The sequence below is a fragment of the Condylura cristata genome, unplaced genomic scaffold, assembly GCF_000260355.1.
Source record: "Condylura cristata isolate star-nosed mole 26May11 unplaced genomic scaffold, ConCri1.0 scaffold00001, whole genome shotgun sequence".
In the NCBI taxonomy this organism is placed as follows: Eukaryota; Metazoa; Chordata; class Mammalia; order Eulipotyphla; family Talpidae; genus Condylura; species Condylura cristata.
Genome location: NW_004567102.1, coordinates 68,537,913 through 68,564,186, shown reverse-complemented (window position 1 = coordinate 68,564,186; position 26,274 = coordinate 68,537,913). Strand labels below are relative to the sequence as shown.

At 34.3% G+C, this 26,274-nt stretch overlaps 1 protein-coding gene across 6 annotated transcripts in view; it reads right to left on the bottom strand.

Moving 5' to 3' along the window:
- The window catches only part of EYA4 (EYA transcriptional coactivator and phosphatase 4), a 193,775-nt gene that overhangs the window by 33,658 nt on the left and 133,843 nt on the right, over window positions 1-26,274 (bottom strand). Inside the window, exons 3-10 of one of the 6 annotated variants that reach the window (XM_004673863.1) lie at window positions 24,005-24,129; window positions 22,648-22,716; window positions 15,398-15,490; window positions 10,949-11,015; window positions 9,652-9,794; window positions 9,368-9,511; window positions 7,648-7,727; window positions 5,003-5,168 (exon numbers count right to left, since the gene is read on the bottom strand). In XM_004673863.1, the coding sequence (XP_004673920.1) occupies window positions 5,003-5,168; window positions 7,648-7,727; window positions 9,368-9,511; window positions 9,652-9,794; window positions 10,949-11,015; window positions 15,398-15,490; window positions 22,648-22,716; window positions 24,005-24,129 (887 nt within the window). Of the gene's footprint in view, window positions 1-4,984; window positions 5,169-7,647; window positions 7,728-9,367; window positions 9,512-9,641; window positions 9,819-10,948; window positions 11,016-15,397; window positions 15,491-22,647; window positions 22,717-24,004; window positions 24,130-26,274 lie in introns of those variants that run through there. The other 5 variants (XM_004673862.2, XM_004673864.1, XM_004673865.1 and 2 more) reach the window with 5 other exon arrangements.

Sequence of the window (26,274 nt, the reverse complement as noted above, 5' to 3'; positions counted from 1 at the left end):
AAGATGCCTGTGCTTTGAAGTACATCAGGCTTTCGTCTACTCATAAAGGCATTAAGTGAACTTTTACACAACACCATTGAAAAATATCATGCACAGCATTTTCTATTTTTAATTATTTCTTAAACAGAATTCTCCAAGGCTTACCAGGTCCTCAAACCTAATGTCCTGTTTCAAATAAAATGAAGATTCTAATTCAAATTTTTTTTAAAAAAAGATTTATTTATTTGTGCATATAGAACTGGGGTACAGGCCAGAGGCTCAGGGGCGGTGAGAGGCTTCACCATAGACAGAGTGGGGAGCAGAACAGGCAGATGGACGAAGTACACTGCTGAGGGGAGCAGCGGGCAGGTCAGGAGAGGTCTGCCACGCCATGTGGTCACCTCCGGGGCAGGCGGGAATCGAACTCATGCGGAAGTGACTTTAGCTTCTCAGTGCTGTGCTTTAACCCGCTGCGCCACCAGAGAGGGCCCTAATTCAAATTTTTAAGCAAGCTTCTAAAGTGTTTGGGCAGTATTCTATAAATTTATATTTCTAGTCATTAAGGAACAGTTTTCAGGTATTAAAATCATCGTATCACAAAACATCTTTGTTCTTACAATAGTACAAGAATTGAAAGCATAAAAACTATAGCACTCTAGTCATCATGATGGGGTTATGGGTGGCTGATTGTTGACTGCATCTTAGAGGAGTATGGCAGGAATAACTCAACTATTCAAATAAACTGGGAGCCAGCAGCTTTCCCAGCAAAGGGTAAAAAGAACAGAAGGGAGAAGGGAAAGATAGGTCATAGGAAGCATATGGGTTTCAGTAAATTAGCACTTAATATCACTGACTCTTTCCAAGTGACTGATGGATCTTATAAGGGCCCTCAGAATTCTGAAAATACACGGAGAGGAATGTTTACTGAAATAAAGGCATAGTCTTTTAAGAAAACTATGAAGAGTAGCCCCACATTTATTAGATTCTTGGTGTCATACAATGTCTTCTTATAAAAAATTTTTATCAAAAATGATAACAAAATGCTTTCTTGAAACATGTGTTTGGCCTTTTCATGACTCATTACATCTGTGAGATTCATCTATTGGTAGCTCAGGGCACTTGTTGGTTCTTTCCTTAATAAGGTGAGAACGTCATAATCCCGTGTATAATGACTATGCTTCATTGTTCCTGCTGTGGGTGATTTGTTTGAGTTACTACAGTTTTAGGTGATTATGAATAAAGCTGCTATTAATATTCTCACTTCTTCCTCTGGGGTGAATGTGCCCCACACCCTGGACTAACTGGGTCAGAGGGATGGCACATGTTAATATTTAGTAGACACCAACCTCTCTCCAAAGTAGTTGAATTAATTTACTGTCTTGCTGGCAAGGCCAGTTCCAGTTGCTCCCTCTCTTTGCCAATACTCGCTTTGCTGATCATTCTTCTTTAGATAATAATTATTGTTGTGGTTTGGTAGTATTATTCAGATGTTTAGCTAACATTTTCTTAGTGACTTTCGAAACCTACTTTATATTAAATAACTTTAAATTTTCCCCCCATTTTACATTTTGGATTGTTTTATTTCTTAATAATTTGTTGGAACTCTTTTTTGAAACATGTCATATGTAGACATATGCACACACACACATATATACATATACACATCCTTACATGTGTGTGTGTATTTAACATATCTATATTTATATTTAATTCAAACATTACCTTTGACCCAGTGAATTTGGTGTTTCACTATCCTCTGGATAATGGGAGAACTGGAGAGATGTAACTCAGTGAAAAGATGAAGTCGTTTGTACTAGGCACACTGGTATGATCCTAGAACTTCTGTGTTAACCATAGACTCTACTTTCTTTCCCAAACAGCAGCAGACCATCCAGGTTACAAAAAAGGTCAAGCCTATATTTGATTCTGCTAATCAAAAGACTTATACAGACTTGGTGCAACTTCTGTGAGAAATAGGATCAAGGAATTCATAGAAATAACTTCACAGGAAGAGAGTAGGTCCTGAAGACAGCATGTGCTGTATCTGAACCCATTTAGCAACCGCCCAGGTGAAACTGTAATCAGTTGCACATCCTTTGAAGGCTAACACTTCTTCTGATAAAGGGAAAAACCAAGTTCAATTGGTCATTAAAGATTTGTTGACTTTTTTTTTTTTTTAAGGTAGCTGTTAATTCCAGTGCTTTTGCATATTTCATTCAGGTAACTGTAGTAGTTTGCATTAACGCTGCAGGTAGGGGAAATACAACTGGCAGACAAGTACAGTAAGGCCAGTATTTTCAATCCAAATCTTAGTGTTGGTAATTTAATTAGGTAAGTTAGTATTTTGTCAACATTTATATATATATATATATTTTTTTTTTTAAAGATTTATTTATTCATACAGAGCTGGGGTACAGGCTAGAGATGCAGAAGGTGAGAGGATTCACCAGAGACAGAGTGGGGAGCAGAACAGACAGATTGCTGCTGAGTGGAGCAGCAGACGGGTCAGGAGAAGTCTGCCACGCCATGTGGATCTCCTCCGGGGCAGGCGGGGATCGAACTCATGAGGAAGTGGTTTAATCTTCTTAGTGCAATGCTTTAACCTGCTGCGCCACCAGGGAGGGCCATTTCTATATATATTTTTAAAGATTTATTTGTTTATGCATACAGAACTGGTATACTGGCCAGAAATTCAGGGGCAATGAGGGGATTCACCACACACAGAGTGAGGCGCAGAACAGGTGGATCAGGAAGTACACTGCTGAGAGGAGCAGCGGGAGGGACAAGAGTGGTCTGCTGCACCATGCCTTGTGGATCACCTCTGGGACTGGGGATTAAACTCCCACTGCAGCAGCTGTTGCTAGCTTGCAGTGCTGTGTCTTAACCCCTTGCATTACCAGGGAGGACCTATCATTTTTATTCTTATGTGAAATGCCCAACAAGCTAAGAAAAGTGCTTGAGAAAATGGATTGTTTTCAGATGGAAGGGATCTTTTTATTCGTTCCTTTTCTGGAGCACATGAAAAGTTTAATTAGCTAATGCCATGCAAATTTTATCAAGGTTTCAGAGTAAAGGATAATATTCTTACAAATTACTAATTATACTTAATAGTAAAAATGTTTAAAATTTTTAAAAAGGGGCACTATAAATGTATTTCCAATGTTAATGTGCTAATAATCAATCCTCAAACTTTCTGAATGCAAATTGAAAATAGATTTTATGAAAGGCAAAAAGAGATATTTATAAAGATAATGAACTAAAATACCTTTTTTTAATCAGCATGGTAATGTTTCAGTAAAGCCATTGTCAAGCTACCTAGTAAGGCAAATAGCTGTATGTTATTTACAATTTCCAAAAATAACATCAGTTATTACTAATTGCCGTAGGGCCAACACTATATGTGACTGAATAATCACACTCTAATCAGCAGAGTAATGCATAGTAATAACTGCAGCTCCTAAGTTTTGGATATTTAGCTCCAACTTTATTTCATTAGGTTTATCTCTAAATCAGAATAACTAGCTGTCAATTATATAACATAAAATGTGTTTCTATTTTAAAAATGAAAGAAATCTCAATGAATGATTTAAGAAAAACTGGATTTTGTCCTTAGTTTTCTGCTTTAAGTCCAAAGTGCAAAGCTGATTGGGGTAGCAGGGAAAAACTCTTCATAGTCTTTAACTAACTACCTCAGATTTCACCAACAGTAAAAAAAAAAAAATCCCTTAGTTATAAGCTTGTTTACTTTTCAGGTGCATGCTAGTGTTAAAGAGGCAAAAACCATACTTAACACTACCTTGAAAGCAGACATGGATTCCTCAGAGATCCAGACAGGTGTACTGTTGCAATTTTGATTGAAATAATACTGTCACAAGTAGAAATTGTTTCTTTTTAAAATTCAACAGACAGTCTGATATAATTTGGAAATTATATCAACCTTTATTTGTTGGTTTTAGCAACTAATGGAAGGTGAAGAAATTGCAGCCTTGTGAATGAATGTCAAATTGTTACATATGAATGTGCTTCACTGAAACTCACACCCACAGAATATCAGTATGTCTGCATTTAGTATTTATAATGTAAATAAAAGCTAGTCTGATTATTGCCTATTGGTTATTTTTTAGTTAGTGGACATATCCATCTCTGTCTTCCAGCAGGTAAATATGTATTCACAATGAAATTAGAACAAAATCAACCTTTGTAGCCAACATATGACATACTTGAGCATACAAATGATTTTTATGTATGGTAGCTCGATTCTAGAAAATTCAAAAACACTCTGCTGTTTTTCTCCACTGTTCAGTCTCTGATATTTTTATGATAAAATACTTCTGTGATGTTGTTTTGAATATAGTCCTCTTATTTTATCTTACTCACGCATTCACCTATCTAGTGAGCAGAATCTATCACCATGTGATGAGGATGGCAGACATATCTGCTATCTAAAGTGTCTCCTGTACTTGCTAAGCAAGGGCTTTAAACCTGCTTTTCTTTAAATTAAGGAAAGACTATACTGAAAGGCTGGCATGAGGTTAGGGGAGAAAGGTAACTAGGATGCAAAATTTAAGAGGCCTGACCAGAAGGCCTCCTTGAAGAACACGTGACAACTGCTCAGACAGGCTTAAGGGCACAAGAAAACCAAAACAGGGAGGCTCAAGGGCACAAGAATCAGAAAATCAAAGGGAATGTGGGCTCAAAGGAAATGTTGTCCAATCTACCCAAAGAGGAAAATATCACAACTTTTCAGGATCTTCAAAACATAATTACTTTTGCAAAAGTTTCATTGACCTTTTCAAATATATATGTTCACTGACATTTTGAGATTAAAATCTAACTGTCCCACATGTAAGAGAAGGGTTTTCTGAAATGCCAAAAGAAGAGCCATAATTATTCAGGGGTGCTCAGGCAGATTAAATATCATCAGCATTCTCTAGGACCTTTTGGCCTTGGTTTTACATCATTTTCTCCAGATTATTAGACAGCCAAACAGATAAAAGTATTTCACCTGGATGAAGATCTGTACCTGGTTGGCTAGTCAGTCCTGGGAGTGACTCCTGCAGCTGATAGGTTGAGGTCGAAGATGATGTGCCGTCAGCTGTGTTATTTGTGGTCATGTATGCTCCATACGTGGAAGCTGGGTAATACTGTGCATATTGGTTTTGGCCAAAGGCTGTATAGGATGGGTAATCCTAGAACAATAATTGAGATATGTGTGCATCTGCAAGAGAACTCACCCTCCATTATAACCCCAAGAAAACTCTTCCCTGCGACAACTAAAAGCTTCGTACTTGGCTCTATTGGTGTCAGAGGCCACAGCTTTCAGGTGACCTTAATGAACAGAGGGTCTTTGGGGCCATCTTCTACATGCCCCCAGTAATCATTAACTAACTACCCTGCTGGATTTGCAATCTAGGTACACAAATTTTAATCTGCCTACAGGTTGGATATGCTTCACTTTTCCTCAATAATTATCTACTCAAGGATTTACATCATTATACCTTATAAACTTAAATGCAAAAAGAGAGTCAGTTAAGGGTTCCATCATCAGTTATACAACTTCTAACATCAGTGTCAGGCAGCAGTAGGTCAGCCCTCCCTGCATCCATTTATTATTGTGATTTCCATTTCCCTTCTTCACATATCTTGATAGTTTTGTCTTCTTAGTGGAAGGTAGAATAAATAAAAGAAGATGAATAACAGATTTTTCTGAACCAGTTTCTTATATGCTACATGCCACTGGAGAATTTAAGTCCATAGTGACACTTTCAAATATTTAGTTTGTTTCATTTATTCCCGAGAAAAGAAAAACATTAGATCAATTCAACTGACTTATTGTCTATTAAAAAAATTTAATAACCTTAAATTGACCTAAATAGCCCTTCAAATCCCTTTTTCATATTAAGAATGAGGATTACTATAGTGTTCAAAATACCTAGCATGATTTAGCCCAAGTCTCAGTGATGACAAATCACATATCATCAGCATTAAGGGGATTGAGAGCCTCTAATACATGATCATAAGAGGGAAAAGATCCACATTTGATGTGGTTTCAAAGAAAATAAAATTCCCTGGGTAAGTAACTATGTATATAAGCAAATATGCATGTTATCAGAAAGGATGATATCATATGGCAGCAAACAATAATTCAATTTTATTTAATCTTATTGATTTGAAACCTAATGTTCCCCATGGACTCTTGTGAATCAAGAAATAAACTCCTATCAACTGAAAAAAGTTTCTACCAACTGATAATAAGTATTTACATAATGTTTACATAATGTCAGGTACCATTTTCAAGGCCTCAAATAGAGTCATCAATTGCTTAGGTGTAAAAAGGGATCCTAATAAGACTGCATAGGTTGTTGTGGCAACTGAAGCAGTTGGTGGCATAGAGCAGTTAGGTAACTTACCTGTTTCAGAGCTGGAATTGAACCTAGCGTATATGTGAGAAAACTCTCCATTATACTGCCTAGTCTCCTTATTTATTGGAAAAGATCACATACTAGCTTCTGGTGAACAGAAAGTCTTTTTAAATCCAAACATACTGCAAATATCTCCTTTTCATTTCCACGACTGTCACCCATGTTAAAGTTACCTTCACTTCCTCTTTCAGCCAATGGACAGGCTTTCTAATGTGTCTCCTTTATACCAACTTGAGCTTTTACAAAGCCTCTGAGGCCAAAGTAACCTTTTCAAATCATAAATTATGTTATTATTTTCTTGCTCAAAATACATTAAATAGCTTTCCATTGCGTTTGTAACAGAATTGAAATTCTAAATTATAAACTATAGTGCCTTTCACAAGCAGGTTCCTTTCTATCTAAACAAACATGTTTCCTTCATATACAAACTGAACTTGTCGTGAGTTCACTGACACACCAAGTTTTTCATCCATCAAGGGATCTGGTATGCCTGACATACTCTTGACCTTAACCTATACCCAGAAGTTAAAAGTCTTGGTTATTTCCATAGTGAAGCCTTCAACGAAATTTACCCTACTCAAAATTAGATTTCCAGTAAAATTTTTAACAGGACCTTGATTTCCCCCCTCAGTATTTCTAATTCTATATTTATTTATGTGTTCACTGGTTCTATAGTCTGCTTCTCTCAGATGCAATAAGCACCATGAAACAGTAATCAGGTCCCATACATACCTGCCCCATCTTTGGGTTCTCAGTACACAGACCAACTCCTGCATGATAGGCATTCAGGAAGAATTTGTTAAAATAATAAATTTGTATGTGAACTATGGCCCAAAACACAGATTATATTTTAAATTGAGTCACTTTATTAAAACAGTGAGATACTAAAACTGTCTTGTCAATAAATTTTCCCCTCCTTTGATGAATTATTTTTACTTCTCCCAAGTGCAAGGATACTCTCTCTCTGAGGCTACCAATCTGCCTAGTATATATTTCTATTATTATTCAATACATTCATAGTCTCTCATCTCTATCCATAACATTTTCATGTCTATTTTCTTCAGGAGGATTATATCTTCAGGAGGATATATCTGGTATATTATATACAAGAGAACAGAAGCAATAACATTATTGTTGAGTCTTCAGCACTTAGTCAAAGACATAGTGGCAACCTGAAACTACTCTTTAAAAGTCTGAAATACATGTGGAAAGGATAGAGAGATATAAAAACCAAAAGCTACTATACCTGTTGTGAACTGCTGAAATTTGTTGAATTGGAAACTGAGTTATTTGCATAAATAGTGGATGATGGTGCAAAACTGGAACCTAAAGGTAAAGAATAAGTTGCATTTAAAAAGTATTTTCTATAAAATAATAGAAACATTTCATTTTGTGCAATTCAATAAGTGAAATATATTTTTAATTTTGCTCAGACAGTGAAATTTGAAGTTGAAGATTTGTAAAGAAAATGTGCTTGGCTCTATCCTTCTTGTGACAACAGATAATGTCTCCCTAATAAGTCTGCTGAGTTGAACAGAAAGACCTGGGAACCGTGTTTATGAAGGAGTACAGCTAACCTTCCATTGTTATAAGACGTAGAAATGCAAAGTCTGGAATTACTTCCAGAAACTACTGGAGATTTTAAATGGTCTTATCATCTGTATTTGCATACAAAAGACAACTTGAGTCAAATATTTCAATTGGGAAAGTTCAGAAACCAAATGCACCATTTAAAAATTCATGTCTGCAACTCCTACAGTTTTTATTCTCTTAAGTCCTTCCCCTAAAAGAAAAAAAAGTAGGGTACAATTATCTAGGGTTTGATAGCCTTATAAAATTTTTCTACAAGGTGAGAGATTTATTTTTAAGTGAGGGGGGAAAATGTGAACCAATGAATTTCCAGATTTTAATTTAAGACTTTATGTTGTCATGGAATGTACTTTTTAAGGAGTAAGATAATAGATTTTTGAGACAGCTAATCATTTATTTTATTGATATATTTTAAATAGCAATAATATTTTAAAATTAACACAAATTGACCTGATCTGAAATATCTAATATAAAAGTATTTTCAGGAATCAGCAAATAGGAATCTTTGATATCTTCCACATGGAAGTAATGTGGCTTGTAAGGCTGCAGCCCGGGTGCAAATAAATGTTTCTACCTGCATTCTAGATAAAAAGACACCTACACTTGCAGCCGATAATGTCTAAGTATAATTATTTCATTTGAATCCACTCACTACCATGTCAACAGATTCAAGTCTGTTAAATAGTCCCACATTTCTAAAGCCAGAGACAAATGGCATGAGAAAGCTTGTAATGTTTTCATTATATCAGTAGAAATCTTTCTGCTGTTACTGCATAATAATCAGTTATAATTTCAAATGAGAATTAAAAACAAGACAAAAATTAATGAAAATAATATATGAATAAGAATAACAATCACTGGAGGGGGTACAACTTATGTAAATATTCCTATTAAAAATATAGTATCCACAGGGAGAGGGGATTTTTGGAATGAACAAAAAAGCCCTATTCCTTCAAAAATAAATGGGATTAAAAAATGTTAATGTAGTTATAAATATAATCAACATTACATTATGTACTCAAGGGACACTGAAAGGAAAATGCTAGTTTAGGTCACGAATCTTAGAAATCGCTTACTTAAGTGCCAACCCTTGGACTGGCATGGTGAGTGGTTAGAGGTGTCTTTGCTTGGCCCTAGTTTCCTAACAATTTTATACAACTGAAACTGAAGTATTTTGATTTGATATGGGTCATGGTTTTTGATGTATACTCAACTGTTTTCATCCACTTCTTCCTAATTATCTCCCTGGTAAAATTATGTTAGTAATGGTAACATTTAAAACTTCCTCATTATGGTGTATTCCTCATATCCCGGTCTGAGGGGTTTCATGGAAAGAATTCATTCTCCTGTGACATGTTTCCCACGTGGCCACTTACCTGGCATCTGGTAAGAATAAGGTGTCTGGCCTGGCTGTGGGGTAGAGAATCCCGGGCTGTAACCGAGGCACCCACTTTGTAATGGGGACTGAGTTTGTGAAAGTCCACTCTCTGTCTTGATGCCTGGCAACATCACGCCCAAATCTGTTCAGAAAATGCACGTGCAAGCCACTGAATTAGTAAAAGGATCTTTTCTGACTTGTGATTTATATAGAATAGACAACTACTAATCAAGCAGGACTGCCCGCTTACAACCAAAGGAGAAGAAAGAAGACATGAAATACCGTAAGTGGGCAGGCTGTAGGGTTGTCCTGTCTGTGAGTAGGCTGTGTAGACAGCTGGCTGCTGCATCCCCGAATACTGAGTCTGGCCTGCATAGGCAGACATTGTTTGAGCTGCTGGTGTAGAAAGAATGTGTGGATAGGGCCTAAATATCAGAAAAATAGCATTACTGTGGCAACAAAGACTGCATATTAATTCAGACAGCTTAGATTCAGTGAAACCTTAAAATGGCCAGGAAGTAATCCTCTTCTCACAATAAAACTTGAACAGTATAAGAAAGGACAGGAGTCTTGAGTGTCAGGAGTCCAGGCTCTGCTGCAAATGTCTAAACCTTGAACAAATAATTTCAACTCCCTAAGTCTACACCTCACCTGTGCAGTGAAAAACTTCAGTTATAGCTAAAACCTCCTCCAGGTCTACATTTCTATTTTACATCTGAGGTAGTTTTCCAATCTGTAGATGAGGAAAACGGTGTCCAGGTCAGTTAACAAATATGCTCAACAGCTTATTTCCACTTACCAAGTCTGACCTAATGCTATCCATTGAATACAGAAGTTATGGAGAGCCCTATAAGAATCCTCCACCAAGAATTGGAAAACAAATGGGAACAAGGTAGGCAGGTTACTGCAAAGAAATGGCATGCCATTTCTTCACGACACAACATTTTACATGGTGTTCCCAAATTAAAATCCAGCTCCTAGACTAAATGTAAAGACAGAAGTCCAGTTGCTACAGAACAGAACATTTTTATCAATCAGGATTCTAAAATCTTGACACTCCTGGCCAATTGTACAAATTCTGATATATACCCATTGTAGCTAAACTTGAAATTTCTTCCATAAGTTGACTAGTTATAAAATCAATAGAGCATATTTTTCCAGAACAGGCTCACTGAATTTGAAATCCAATAAAATATTTCAATGATAGAACAAATTATAAAGTGTTGATGTTTGGATAATATAGTATTTTCCTATTTTCTTTAAACTGGTCAACATTTCAATTTTCATTTAAAAATCAGTGTATTCTGGTTTGTGCTTGATGCTTTCCTCAAGATATGCAAATCTACAGAATCAAGGAAAGTGTCCAGACAAAAGTGAATGGGTCTTTAGTTCTAAACTGCATAGACTATTTATCCACCTAATTTATCCAAATATCTATCAATCACTTACTTATCTTTAACACAGTTATATGCACAAATGTACCCCAATCTATAGTTTTTACAGTATAGGAGTACAAATTAACAAAGACAATCCTGGAAAATTATTCTAACAAATCTTAAAGAATCTACTGACCACTTACTTGGAAGGATAAAGCTGTGGGGAGTATTGGTGTGCTGATCTGGGGCTGTAGCCACTACTTGTTATTACTGTAAGACATAAAAAACATTGCACGAAAGGTTGCTTTACAAATATATCTCACTAGGGCACACAAAACTAACTTGGAGAAATCATCATGTTAAAAATGTGTTTCTAAAGATACATTCACTTTTTAAAAAACAATATTAATTTATTTTCTAAAGAGAAGCAGATGCTGAAACATTTTCTTTTAACTAAATAGTTGTTTGCTTGAAGAATGTGAAATTAATATTCTCACAAATCATTTCCCGCCATCACTCTTTCATATTCTCAAATCAGTAGCGGATCTTCTGTATCAATATACTGTGATTAAATACATTGGACTGTAGGTAATTAAGTTTTCAAGCTATAGAAGTAAATTTTTTAAATTTACTTTAACCGCTAAATGCCAAATATGATACCCATCTCTTGCTCTTCCTCCATATTTCCAATGGGGATACCAATAAAAGTTAAGAAAAACGTGAAGTTCTAACCTTCATTTTCAAATTTTAAAATGCTATCACTTTTCTATTTCCTTTTACGCTACTAATCAGATGAGAAGTTAAAAATTCAGAGTCCAAAATATTCTAGTAATTACTGGAATAGACATAGAAAATCTGGGTGATACAACAATGATAATACAACATCGTAAAGTGAAGCAGTCATCGTATTCACAAATATTTTTGAACTACCAAAAATAGTACTTTTTTTTAAGAAGAACTTAAAGGTGAAAGTCAGATCTTATTAATATTTCATTCAAACATGCAGCCCCAAACTGGAATATATCCAAGGGTTTGGAAGTTTCTCTTTCCTGTAACCATCTGCCTTGACTAAGACGGATGTATTGCAAATATATGGACTCTACAGTGTTGAGGTAGTCCCTCCAGAGCCAATCCATACTGGGCAGGCACACAGAGTGTCTTTATTAGGCCATCTGCTGTTCATTCACTTTTCAAAAAGATTAAAGTAGTATACAATGCAGCGCTGGAATTAGTTTAGTCTAATCAATCATAGTTATACTTCAAAGTACTACGTCCTTTCTAAGTTGTTCATAATAATTCTGGGGCTAAACTTTAAGAATTGCAAAAGTGACAAATAGGTTTAGGTCTCTAACTATTTTATGAAACTTGATACAGTTCTATATCCAAATGCAATTAAGTGTCCTTGTGATCTATTACTTAGTAAACACGTAGAACTTAATGTATTTAAAATGTTATTTGGTCTCTAAGCTCTGAGTATCGAATGTCTATTAGAATTTTCATAGCAATAATGCAGAAAATCAAGTTTTAAGAATATTAAACATCAATTTTGAAAATCATTGAACATGACTAGGAGTGTTATGTTCTAAATGTTTTCAGTAGTCAAAATTTAAGCAAACTTGTTATACAAATACTAAATAAACTTATCAGTAAACCATTAACTTTTTACTTCTTTATTAAAAATAAAAGTTCTAAAACTTTCAAATCACCTCATAAGAATAGGCTTTTTTATTTTACTGCACTATGAGTATCAATGTGTAATAGCAACAGTGTTATTCCACAGGAAATTCAGTCTGATTCATTAATTCACAATACCGATACTCTATTTAACATAAAGATCTTAAGGGAGGTTTATTTCCTTATAAGCATTTTTTTTTGTCTCTAATTTAGAAAACTTTACTTTGACATACTCAAACTTCCACTATACTAGTTAGTTATTCTCAAGTGAGGAAAAACATTTTTCCCCCAAAAGACACTGAATAATGAAAAGAAAGCTTCACACTAGCAATTTTTATTAAGTAAACCAGAAAGTAAAAAAAAAATTCAGAAAGAAACCCATGTACATAACGATAATTCTGAATATATAGGATGCATCTATTCAATGAATCTAGACATTACTGCATGAATGAGACATCATTAGAAAATGTACTCACAATACATAAAGACTAATTTTTAAATTTTTATATTAATGTTTATATATTCATTTTATATAAAAAAAACAATATAATAACTTTGGCTCACAAAACTAAGATGTTCTCGTGAGGGGTAAAACATGGAGAGTTTATGCTTCTTAACTAAAATTTATACATTTTATTATAACTCATAAATCTGCAGCTCACTGAGAACAAGAAGGCTGGTCAAAAGTGAGTTATGATGTGATCAAAGTAAAGGGGATCCCTGTTCAGGGCCCCCTAACTTCTAGTATGACAGTTGGAATACCATATGCAATTTGGGAGACTGTCTTTTATGCCTCACTGTCATTAAGTTAGTCATGAGATACTACTCAAACACTCAACTCACTACACTCCACCATTTTTGCATACAAAGTAAACAAGCTCTTTCTTCAAAATGTTCTGAAAATTAAAGCAAATTTTAATGAAAGTCATCTGATTCTCTGAGAGTGGAGTCAAGAAATTTTAAGGTTTTACTATTATTGTTTTAGATCAGTTACTGTAGATCAGTGGTTCTCCATGGGGTGTGAAGTGAGGTATGGTAAAGCTGGAATTGAATATTGCCTGTCAGGAGACATTTAAAATGTCTGGAGACATTGTTGTCACTTTGGGAGATGCCACTGTCCTCGGGATAGATGATAGGGATACTACTTAACAGTAGTATCCATAGTAACAACCCATAGTAACAACAATAAAAAAAAAGCCAAAATTTTCACAGTGCTGCTATGGTGGATCCCAGATCCAGATCATTACTGTACCAAAGAGCTTGGGCTACACTCTCATAAATGTTCTAAATTTGAGTTGTTCAATACAGTAACTACGAAAGAAGTCAAGCAAAGCTATCAAACACTGGAAATGTGACTAGGGTGACTAGATACAAAATTTTTACTATTACCAAACTAAATTAGACTTAAACAGTCACATATGAGTCATGGCTACTTTACTAGTTGGCACGACCGTGAAGGATTCTTCAGAGAAACTGGCAAACTATTTGTAAAGATACTATGTGTGGATTTCAGACAGGACAATGCAAAGAGTTATTCCTTTTCTCCATCCTTGTACTTTCCAATGGCATAAAGAGAATGAAACCTGGGCCGATCAGGACACAGAGCACTCAGTTATGCCATTGGCAGATCTGATCTGTATGACCTTACCACCTTTAACTTCTCTGCCTCAGAATTCTTGCCATAAAATGGATCCAAGATCTCTGAAAATTCTCTGTCATTCAACTTTCAATTAATTTGTACACCACATATAATGGCAATTACTCAGTTTCATTCCTTTCCTTAAAAACTGTGTCACATGCATTTACTTTGCAGAAAGTTACAAGAGTTATATGCTGAGTGCGAAGGTATGTGACAGGTGAGCAAAGTGGAACCCATCTATTTTCTGGGATGCAAAAGAATTGCTAGAAAGGATGTGGATGAGCACATGTGCATCTCTATAAAAATTATTATGAATTATTGTTTCTTTCTCTTAGGAGGACTAACGTTTATGTAGCTGCATGGCAACTGTTTCCAGTCTGTGTGAACTAATGAAGTGGGATCACCTGTGTCTATAAAACTCAAATATGTGCTATAAAGACATAATACCTAAGATACGGCAACTATTGTATGTAGCAATTCCACATTAAACCCATGTGCATAAGAACATGAATAAATGTAAAATGTATTAGGTAGAATCACAGTACTGAGGTTTAATGATCACAAATACTTTTCTAGGTTTAATGCTCATTTTGCTGCTATCCAAATCCCACCTCTGGTTTAAAACAGAAATCCTTTCAACAGGAAATAAACCAAACAAAATACTGTAGCTTAAAAAAAAAATGTAAGTCAACTTAATGCATGTCCTTTGTGGCCACCTGGGAGTTATCAGGTATTTATACTTAAAAAAGGATTGATGTTTAAAGACATGCTATTGTTGGCTTTGAAGCATCTGAGTGAAAGTAGTGCTCTCACAGGCTGGCTCTAATGCAACCAGCATGTGCTCTCCTGCAGCCCATTAACCTTTCATACTTGTCACTCAGCTGCTTACACAGGAGGCTTTTTTTTTTTTTTTAACCCGAGAGGAAACAAGGTTATTTAGAAGGAATCGAATGGATAGTTTTACATCTCCAATGCTGTAGAGAAGGCAGTTTTTTTTATGGCATTTAAATGAGCAAGTTAAAGGAACAAAGTCAATGATTGCAACCTAATTATTAAAGACTGTATAAAATAATGACAAAGGAAGCCAGTTCTGCTTATTGCTAATTAGAAAAATGGGGGATTGCTTTGCTGTCAAATGAAAACCTAGCAAAATGATTCCAAACATAATTTCAAGAAATCCATAGTTTTATAATTGGTTCTCAATCAAGACGAATTTATTGCTAAATTAAAAAAAAATCCAAAGCCTAACAAACAGCATTGGTGTTTAGGCTGCCAGTCCACTAGTGGGATTTTGCGGCCCCCGATGTGTATACGACAACACATGAGCTTACGGCTTTACCTGACCCAGTAAATGTGTCAAGCGCTCCATCTCCAGTCGTGGTTGTGGTTTCACTGCTGTTCAAAGGCTCTGTTTTGACTGCAAGGAGAGACACTATGTAGAAGAATAAGTACATGTGAGTTTTATTTCTAAGTTATATCAAAGACGCCAACTGTTCTACTGGTGTTTTTTTTCTAGTTACTGTGGGCATGCAGTAGAAAAATGGAGAAGTTGATGGGGAGAGTTTGTGCCTTTTTCTTCTAAATGGACATGCATTCATAAAGGAGTTAATTTAAAAATCTCTGGCTAAGCTAGTTCTCTTGAATCTGGCTTTAAAAGACAGGCAACCTCACTGCAAGAAATGGCAAAGCACATATTTGCATTCTTAGCTCACCTAAGAACACTCTGATAGTATTGTTAAAGGGACATGAAAAAGGAATCATTAGGCTTTAATACATTTCATCTAAATCATAACAAAGCTATTTACCAGCTTATATTTATTCTTCCCCAGAAGACATTTTAAAAAATGACTGTATAAGACAAGAGTCCTCGCTTATCTTCCATACCGCAGTCATGGGCAAAGACAGAAATCATGGGCTTATTTAGGTTAGGCATGAAAAATGAGGCACTATCTAAATTATCTGCTTGCTAAAATGTAAGAACCATAAGGTGCTGGGTTTGTATTTTAATAGCATAATTTTTAAAACTAAGCACAGAATTTTTAGAGCTAAGCACAGAATAAAACAACATTACTACAGCAGTAAGTGTATTCTTTAAAAGTGCTTTAAAATGTTATTTCTATTTTGAAGGGCTATATTTTGGGAAAAGTCCTCACTTGGCAATGATGTAGTCTGGGACAAATTACTGTCACTATTACATGCAATGGGGAGGGGGTGTCAGTGAAAATGCCTCTACCATTTTGTCACACCATATTTTCTTTTTGTGGGCAAAGTTCTGCTACATATATCATAGCAGCAAGGGGATAAGCAATCATTTTCTACTTAACACCTCTTACTTTTCCTGGACATAAATGGAACAATACAGTGAAACAACTTAAAAGAAGCAAAAAAATACAGAGAAGAAAGCTGAAAATAGTCATTCATGAACAAATATGGCACAAAAGAATACTGTGTTCATCAAACACACAAGTTGGCAACGTTACTCTATCGGGCAAGCAATTAATTTGTGGAGAAACATGCAGTAATGATTATGCACTATTTCCAATGAACAGAATTGACTATTCCCTCCCTTTGGAGGCTCCGGGTTCATTAAGTATCAGTGATTTAATAATGTCTTGAAGATTCAGAGGAGGACTGTAAAGGTTAGAAAGAGGAAGTAAAGAAATTTGAATTACCTAGTCCATGAAAAGGGAATCAAAGCTTAATTTTCAACAGCGATAAAAATCTGAAAAGTGTGTCTAACTCGTTGTGAATTGACCAATAATGAATCAGGAGCCACTTTTTAGTAGTATTTGTATAGTAACCTGCATTATGATTCTAGCTGACCACTTGCTGTATATATCATGCACTATACTATATACATTTAGCCAATTCTTCAAACAACCCCAATTAATACAATCCATTCTATCTCTTTTATACATGAGGAAACTGAAATTCAAGTGGGCTGAGGAGCTAGCTGAAGTTCAACTGCAAAGGACAGAGCTAAGAACTGAACTAAGGGTTTTAATTCTAACATCCTTGATCTCCTCCACCGCAGGCTGCCTTCAAGAATGGAAATGGAGCCTCCCTGGTGGCTAAGGGGTTAAAGTGAAGCACTATCAAGCTATCTTTCTCTGTTGCAGCATGAGTTTGATCCCCAGCCAGGGAGGTGACCCACAAGGCATGGCAGACCTCTCCTGTCTCGCCCACTGATCTCCTCAGCAGTGTATTTCAGTACATTTGTTTCCTACTCTGTCCCTGCTGAATCCTCTCACTCCCTACACTTCTGGCCTGTACCCCAATTCTTGTGTGCTTAAATAAATAATCTTTTATTTAAAAAAAGAATGAAAATGGCTAACGTTCACAATAGGATGCTTCACAGGAGTTCAGAGAATGATAAGAATGAAGTTACCTCTAGTCAGAATAATTTTTAAAAAATTTAAAATAAGTTATTTTCAAATTAGGTGAGTATCAGTAAACATCTGTTGAGCTCCAAATAAGATGTTATTTATTTATTTATTTTAAAAAGATTTATTTACTTATTCATACAGAACGGGGTACAGGCCAGAGATGCAGAGGGTGAGAGGATTCACCAGAGATAGAGTGGGGAGCAGAACAAGAAGATCGATGAGTACACTGCTGAGGGGAGCAGTGGGCGGGTCAGGAGAGGTCTGCCTCGCCATGTGGTCACCTCCAGGGCAGGCAGGGATCGAACTCATGAGGAAGTGGCTTAATCTTCTTAGTGCAGTGCTTTAACCTGCTGCGCCACCAGGGAGGGCCTAAGATGTAATTTTTTTTTTTTTTGGTTTGATTTTATAAAGAAAGGAAATAACAACAGGTAATAATTTTTTTTCATGTTCATAAAACTCAAAATTGGACATTTTGAGAAATGAAATGGACCTGCTTTTGTTTACAGTTTAAATTAGATAGAATGTATACCCTTAAATGGCAGGAAACTTTAAAATTGAGTAAATATTTAATTAAGTAAATGCTATTGGAAATATATATGCCAATGGAAAAAATCTAGTTTTATGAATATATTTTCTAAAATTTTAAAAAGTATTTCATCTAATTATCAGTATAGATAGTATCAATTCATTACCATTCAAATATATATTTCCTACATTTAATTTTTTTTGACTTTATATGGAGGATAAACAAAGCTTTTAGTTATTTTTAGGGCAGAATTCAAAATCATTATATATCATAAAATGGAAGGAGTAAAATTCTATTTTTCAACAAAATTAAAACTTAGAAAACAAGTGTTTCATTTAAAAAGCAACAAAAATTTTAATATCTTAGGCTAAATGGTGTGATGGATTTTTCTTTTATATGTTCAAAATGAGAGTCAGATTTCATGCCCCTAAAATCAGGATTAAAAAAAAAACTATAAATATACCACACTGTATCGAACCATTACTTGAAGAAAAACTTGTCAGGCTCTTTGCCCAACAGTACATTTATTTTTTTTTTCATTTACCATATCATTTATCTCCCTTCCCAATTTTTATTGATTTGCCCATCATTTACATAACTAATTTTGGGGGGTACAACTTCACATCTCCATATCCATGCTTCATTCACCCTTCACCAAAATTTCAGGGCTGGTGCCCTAACACCCATCCTTTTGTTCCTCCTCATTCTCCATTCTCCATTTCCTAGTCATCAATATATATTGCAGAGTCCAAGAATTATTTTTGTTGTCCTTCTCACTAGTTATCCACTTATAGTTTGGATGTTTCCCATAAAATAAAAGGACTTTATAAAATAATTTTATTATATTGATTATAATATAGTAATATGAATGGATTTTATTTTTATCTTTAAAATAATAACTACAGAATTAAATCAAGACAATACACGATATTGTCAGGTAATAGCTATATCTACTAGATCAGGGATTTCTTCTCTTCCCCTCCCAACCTTCATCTTTGTCCTGATATAGGCATTTTCAAAGCAATTTAATCTTGTCAACTTAGTTTTACTTAGAACTCAAGCACAACATTAATGTTCATTTGGAGAAAGTCTTTATTATCCTAACTCAGTCATGTATATTTGTTGCAAGAGCAGACTTAATCCTTTAAAGAGATGATTTAACTCATTTACACTTAATATTTCACCCTCAGAAAATCTGTGTTTAAACGAATGTCAACTTAAAAGACTATACGAACAAATTTAATACTGAATATGCATCTTTCTGAACCACAAAACCACATTGTCTTCTGACAGCTTAGGTTCTACAAAGAATTTAGGAGAAGTTAGATCAGGAGTGATACCATTTACAACACCACAAAAGGATAAGTATTAACTACTGGTTTAATAATTGCCTTACACTTGTAAATATTCATAAAACATTTATTTATGTAAAATAAGTTGATGAAGCAAGTTATAGCTTCATTCCAAAAAGAAAATCTGGAGAGAAGAACTGCTCTAATAGGTGGTTCTACTGCAGAAACACACAATACCCAGAAACAAGTCCATCACATGCAAATTAACCTATTTGTCTCTATGGCATACATATCTTAAACACAGAACACATCCTTAACTGATCAGGATGTCTGATCTCGCTTCCGCCAAACTTTTTCACTGAAGTATTTTCTTAATCTCTATGTAGAATCAAATATTCCCGCCCCCTGCTCAGTATTCATCTTGAGCATATTATGTACTCATTATTTTCTTGTCTGTTTCCCTCTACTAGACTTTTGGCCCCTTGATAGACAGTATGGTGATCTACAGGTCACTGAGTTCCCATTTCCTAGCATGTACTAGGAACTTGATTCATTTTAATTGAGAATATGAAAATTTATTCTTTTAGACTATATCCCAATAGATAGATTTGTGAATATTAAATAAAGCTACTCACAAATATTGACACTAGTCAGCAAATTAGAATCTTAACTGTCTGTGGAAGTGACTCTTCAAATGATTGTCATAAATTATATACATGGATGTGTTAGCCTACATGCCAAACTTGGCCCATGTTTCTTAGCTTGCATACTAAGAATGGCTTTTGCATTTTAAATAGCTGAAAATATCAAAAGAAGAAAAATATTTTGTGGAAAGTAAACATTTTATGAAATTGATATTTCAGTCTTCATAGATCAGGTTTACTTGAATAGAACCATGTCCATTTGTTTATGTATTGTCTATGGTTACTTTCATGCAACAAAGGCAGAGCTAAATAGTTACAACATAGAACATGTGTCTTGCAAAGACTGAAATATTTACTCTGATCGTTTACAGAAAAATATTGTTGACCACTGACCTCTGTTCTAAGGTATGCTTATATTTTTTAAATTTTTATTAACATTTCTACATTTCAACACAGGTGAACATTTTTGAAAGAAAAAAATCTAAGTTTCAGTATAAATCTGAGATACAATTACATAAGTAGACTTAGGGCAAATGTGGGTGGGGATTCAGTCAACTATGGTGCAGGTATGGTGGAGGTAGGTGAAGGTAGAGTGGTATGGCAAAATACATCTGGACAGGTGTGATCCTATTTCTCAAATCACATATGGTTTTATAAACCAGTGTCATGTCAATAAAATATAAAATACCAATATTTCTCTAAGGAATATGTAATCTATTTAAATGGCACCAACATAGCATGATAGGAATTAAGGTGATAATATCAATCTATTCACATTATTAACAACTATATAATTAAAACTGACCTTTTGAAAATTCCAAAATTAATGAAGCAATCATGAAAAGGTCACAAGTTTTTGCTTCTGCTTTTTATTAAATAATTTTACAATATGATCCAACAATAAAACCCAGGATTAAATACAAGTTGACTCTCAATGAAAGAAATTACGCTGAAAATGATTAACCTATGGCATAAACAACCAGATAAAAGTGTAATTAAATTTCATTATAATTTTCATATTATTGCACCATATCATTAGTAATCAAAGCACATCTAATATTTTGTTACTAAAAGTTTGATCTTGTTCAGTTTACATCTCCTAAATGCAGAACTCATTAGCATATCCAACACCGAATATTTATCACTTGTATATTTTCATTTTCTCTAAGAAATTGTTGCTCAATTCTGCTGAACTACTATTTAAAGAAAGGGTAACATACTGGTATTTAATGTCAAGCAACTTGCACACATTATCTAATTTAAGACAAAAGTTTTTCTAGGGAAGTGTGATTATCTTCACACTGTGCCCAGGGTGACACAGCTGCTCAGTGTAGTGCTCAGATGCAGACACGTGGCCTCTTAGCCAGCAAGTCCTTTCCCTTCCTGAGGGGTGCATGGCTCTCAGTGTTAACACTCAGATAAAGTTTAGCACTTGGAAAAATGTTTCAGGTTGAGATGAAAAGTCAACTATTAAATAGTCATTGTATATAGCCACTATAGTAAAGTCACCCGTGTTACATTAGCACTACTTTAGAACAGAGCAGTCAGAGAGCTAAGAAATTTGTTCACATCTTGACTCTTTAAAAATGTTACATGTTTGTTAAAGTATGACTAAAATTATGATATTTTGTGATGTAAATAATATACTAAATTTGAAATCAGGGTACACAAAATACAATTGTACTAGAATGTAATCACCCTCATAGCTATCTGTATTTCTGTGTCTGCCTCTGAGTTACAATAGCAGATCTGAGTAGATGAGATGGAAACAGAAGTACCATAGAGCTAACATATGTAAAATGTGGTGCTTAAAAGAAAAAAAGACCCAAGTTAAAATTAAGAAGAATTAAGCCTTGGCAAGAAGTATAAAATGTGGAATTGATTACAAACTGAAAAATGTAAAAATATAAATAATGGGCACAATGGAGTGCACTTCCTGGTCATGTGTGCTACCTGAATATGAGGTAGAGCAAGGGCCAAGCAAACTGTGCCCATTCTAACCGCTTCCTTGTCGTGCACATTTCTGATAGGTAGTAAATGCTTCTTTTTAACCTTAAAATTGTGTGGAGCCACAGTATTTTAATAGATTTTTTAAAAATTTGATAATATATTAGATTTTGATTTAAAGCTTAAGTAAGCTATCACATATTCATTAGGTAATAATAGAGCCAATATTGAGAGTTTGGAACATTAAAGAGTTTTAATATTGATTTGTAAATTTAAATGTAGAGCTTTCATCACTGATCATTCTATAAAAGAAGGGATTTTTGCATTTTAATGCTTCTTGAGGCACTTGAACTAGAATAGTTTTCAAAATCTATAAAACAGCAAATATCTTTTGCTACATTAAAAATTTAGATGATAAAAATCTAAAAGTTACAGAGATGATGGAGACCGTACGTGGGCATAAGCTGCTTCATGAATGACTGGCGTGAATGTACTGATTTAATAAACTGATACACAATTAGAAAACCAAAAGATGCACCCACTTGTGCAAAGTTATAAGAAATCTAAGAAAAGAACACTACTGGCCTAGGGAATTTAAATTAGAATACTAGCTGATTAAGAAAAACAAAGCCAATTGTTACCAGTAAACAACTAAAATGGAACATTCATTTCTCCTGTTACTTTCTAAATGCTGATCACAGAAAAGGAATGCACACATAGAAATAGCAACAGAAAGCAAACCAGAAGGGCAAATTCACACACCCAAACGCATGCAGTGTACCAGCATCCCATACTTGTTGCGGAAGAGGGGGTGTTGCAACTCAGCAACCAGTCTGCAGTGTTTAAAACAGTCATGTTGTCCCCTGAGAACACGAACAGTATAAGGGTTCATTGTCTGAATGTCTGCTCAGTTCACATGAGTAGTCTTCCGTGCTTGCACTGACCTCTTCGTTAAAACTGTAACTGCACTGCAGGACTTTTACATTTTAGTGTAGCAGAACTGCTTTAGTTCATTTAAAAATGTATTTGTGATGGATTAGTGAATTTCAAATGTTACTCTTTGTATCATATTTAAGGTTTAATATAAATGTTACGCTGGGAGTCATCATTAAATTTTCTTATATATTTGCAATCCTATCATTAATTAGCTGAAATTATAGATGCATGTTTAGAGACAAATAAACATCATAAACAAGGAAAATGTTAATCTACAAAGGTTTTAAGACATTAAGTACAGGCAAGTTGCAATGCACACAATTTTATAAAGAAAATTTTAGATTGCATAGTTATTCTAAAATAAATGGGAAGAGGTGTATCAATGTTATATTTATTAAAAATTTCAAAGAAAATATGATGTGGCAAACAAACACTTATATCTAGCAATATGAATGATGTGTAAACTAAAACAATTTTCATATAAATTTTAATTGATTGACAAAACTGGAGCTACAAAAGTTCACAATTGGGAATGATTTAAAATACAGCTTACATATATATGCACATCTATGTTCCTATATATATGCTCTGATGCAAAAGTCAGCTCACATTTCTGACAAAATTGAACACATTTTATAAAAACAAGAGTGAAGAATATTGAAAACCATAATTCTTAATGTTGCCAGAGCTGTGGTATAATAATTGGCTAATCAAATGAGAATTTAAATTTCTCCTTTAACTACATGTCAGTATTATTCTCTTTGAAAAGAAAATGCAGCAGATATGGACATTTTTTTTCTGTTTTCAAGATCATTTTTAAGAAAAATTTGGAGGTAGTCTTTCAATTTAAAGTAAAACAAAAAAGTAGTTTAACTTTGAAGTAGAGTCCAAAGCCTTTGTTCACTTTGTCTACATTTTTTTTAATATTTACAAAGGCAAATACAAAAAATTACCCTCACCAAAATCCTTCAAAAAATTGCTCGAGGTTATGTGTTCTTCCTGAATATTTGCAGCTACAGAGGAGAAGTCTTGAGGAAATCAGCTGACCAGTAAATAAGTTCATAATGATGAACTCTCTATTCCTTGGGTATAACTGATTATGTTACTAATATTTACTTATTTATGAGATAGTTATTTCTTAGAAGATCCCTCAGTGATATTAAAACAAACATTGAAATTTGATTCTGGGCATCTTCTGGTGGTGGGCACACTTACCTCCTGTCCCATTTGTTGTGACTGATGTGCTGCTGAGATTAGATTTCTCCAGTTTGGCGCTACCAGGAGTTTCACCACCTCCAACAAGAGGATGAGGACTTGCTAGGTCCTGCATTTCCATAGACCTGTGAGAGCAGGGAGGAGCAAAGCCAAACTTGAAATTTCTGCAGCGATTTCTCTAAAAACTATATATATTATTCTAATGAGTGTGTACATGTAACTAAGACTTTTAAGTTGACCAGGTGAACGTGCCAATCTATTAAGTACTAATAGAAAAAGTTTCCACAGTAGCAAAATCTCATTTATTTGTCATCCCACAATTGTTCTATGAAGTAATATACAAAAAATATAAAACAGGTTTGGTTGCCATGGCAATTTAAATGAATATGGATACTCTGCCTCCTACAGAGGCATATAAATGCTGAAATATTTAATTGCCAAAATTAGACATCCACCATCACCAGTGAAAAAGCAATCAGTTGCCAGAAACAGTGTTAACTCAAAGACAGAGCAGAAGTCCAGCTGAACTTGCTGACCCAGAGGGTTGAAACATGAGGCTCAGACAGAGGGTCGAAGTTGTTACACCTTAATTATCCATTCAAGATTAGAAGACTTTGACTTATTCCTGTTTCAGGGAATGTGTTGGAATTAAGACCCTAAGTGAAACTGAGACAATTGAAAGGTTGACCCTCTTTTGAAAAGGAAACTAGAAAAAATATGGCCCAAAGAGTGACTCAAAGATCCTTCCCTGAAAGATGAAAAACACAGAAGGAAAAGAAAAATTTAGAGAATTTCTCCCTCAATTTAGGTCATCACTACATCCAAACTAAAAAAAAATAGGAAAGATCTTTGGCTGAAAGAAGGAATACCAGATGAAAACTCAGATGTATGGAAGGAAGGAACACAGAAATAAAGCTATATGAAAGATAAATTAGGAATATGTTTTTCTTTCTAAGTCACCACTAAAACTAAAACAACTGAAAAATACCAATACTGTACTGTTATATGATACGGCATAGAACGGAAATACATAACAATGTAAAGGATAGCTTAACTAAATTATACTCAGTGAAATTTCTTTATTTAACACAATATATATTTTTTATGGTCCTAAACTTAGATAAGAAACAAGCAAAAGTTTTGGATACATAAATTAGTATCTATCGATACATATTATTAAAAACTAAAACAATAAAAAAACAATAGATTCATTAAAATAACATGTTTTTAAAATTTGATTTAACCCAAGTGGAGCCAAGAAAAGAAAGAAACAACAGATGTGAGAAATAAAAAACACATAGCAAGATATCATATTCTGTTCCAATTATATAAACCATTGTACTAAGTACCAGTGAACTAAGTATTCTATTGAATGCAGAGAGACCGTCACATTGGATAAAACAACCAAAATAATAGTTGGATGATCACTACAGACACTAGTGGTATTTAAAAAGATACTGAGGAATGTTATGAACAATATTATGCCAAAGAAGTTAATAACTTAAATGCAATCTGCAAGTTTAGTTTAAAAAGCAACCTATAAAAACTGAGGCATTTGAAAAACAACAACCATAAATCGGACTAATCCTATACCATCCAATTAAAGAAACTAACTTCATAATAGAATCATAATGGAACACGCAAAAACACAGAGAAAGATTTCATGGTCATCTTTTATTAGTGAATGCTAGCAAGCAAAATACTAAAATCTGAGTAAAGAAAATAATTTTTTTAAGTCCTTGCAGAAAAACATGCAAGGGAACACCATTCACTCCATTGTATGAGACAAAATTACTCTGATTCAAAAGTTACCAAAGAATATTTAAAAAAAAAGAAAAGTATAGATGTTATTTCTCATGAGCATAAATAAAAAATATATAAGGAAATTAAATAAAGTCCAACAATACAAAGGATAATGTATGGTAACCAACTGTGCTTTATCCCAGAAATTCAAGTTGAGTTAGCATTTGAAAATCAATCACTAAAATTCAATATATTTATTGACAGAATATACTTTCAATGCATTTGGGGAAGTATTTGATAATGTTCATCATTCATTCATGATATAACTCTCAGCAAATATAGAAAATAACATTTTCTCCATCTGATAAATACCATTTTTGAAAATTCTACCATTTACATCATATTAAATGATAAGATATTAATTTATTTCTCCTCAAGATCTGAACCAATGCAATGATACTTATTTTCTCCACCTCCACACATTTTACCGGCAGTCTTAGCCAGTAAAAATAAAATTAAATGAGGCC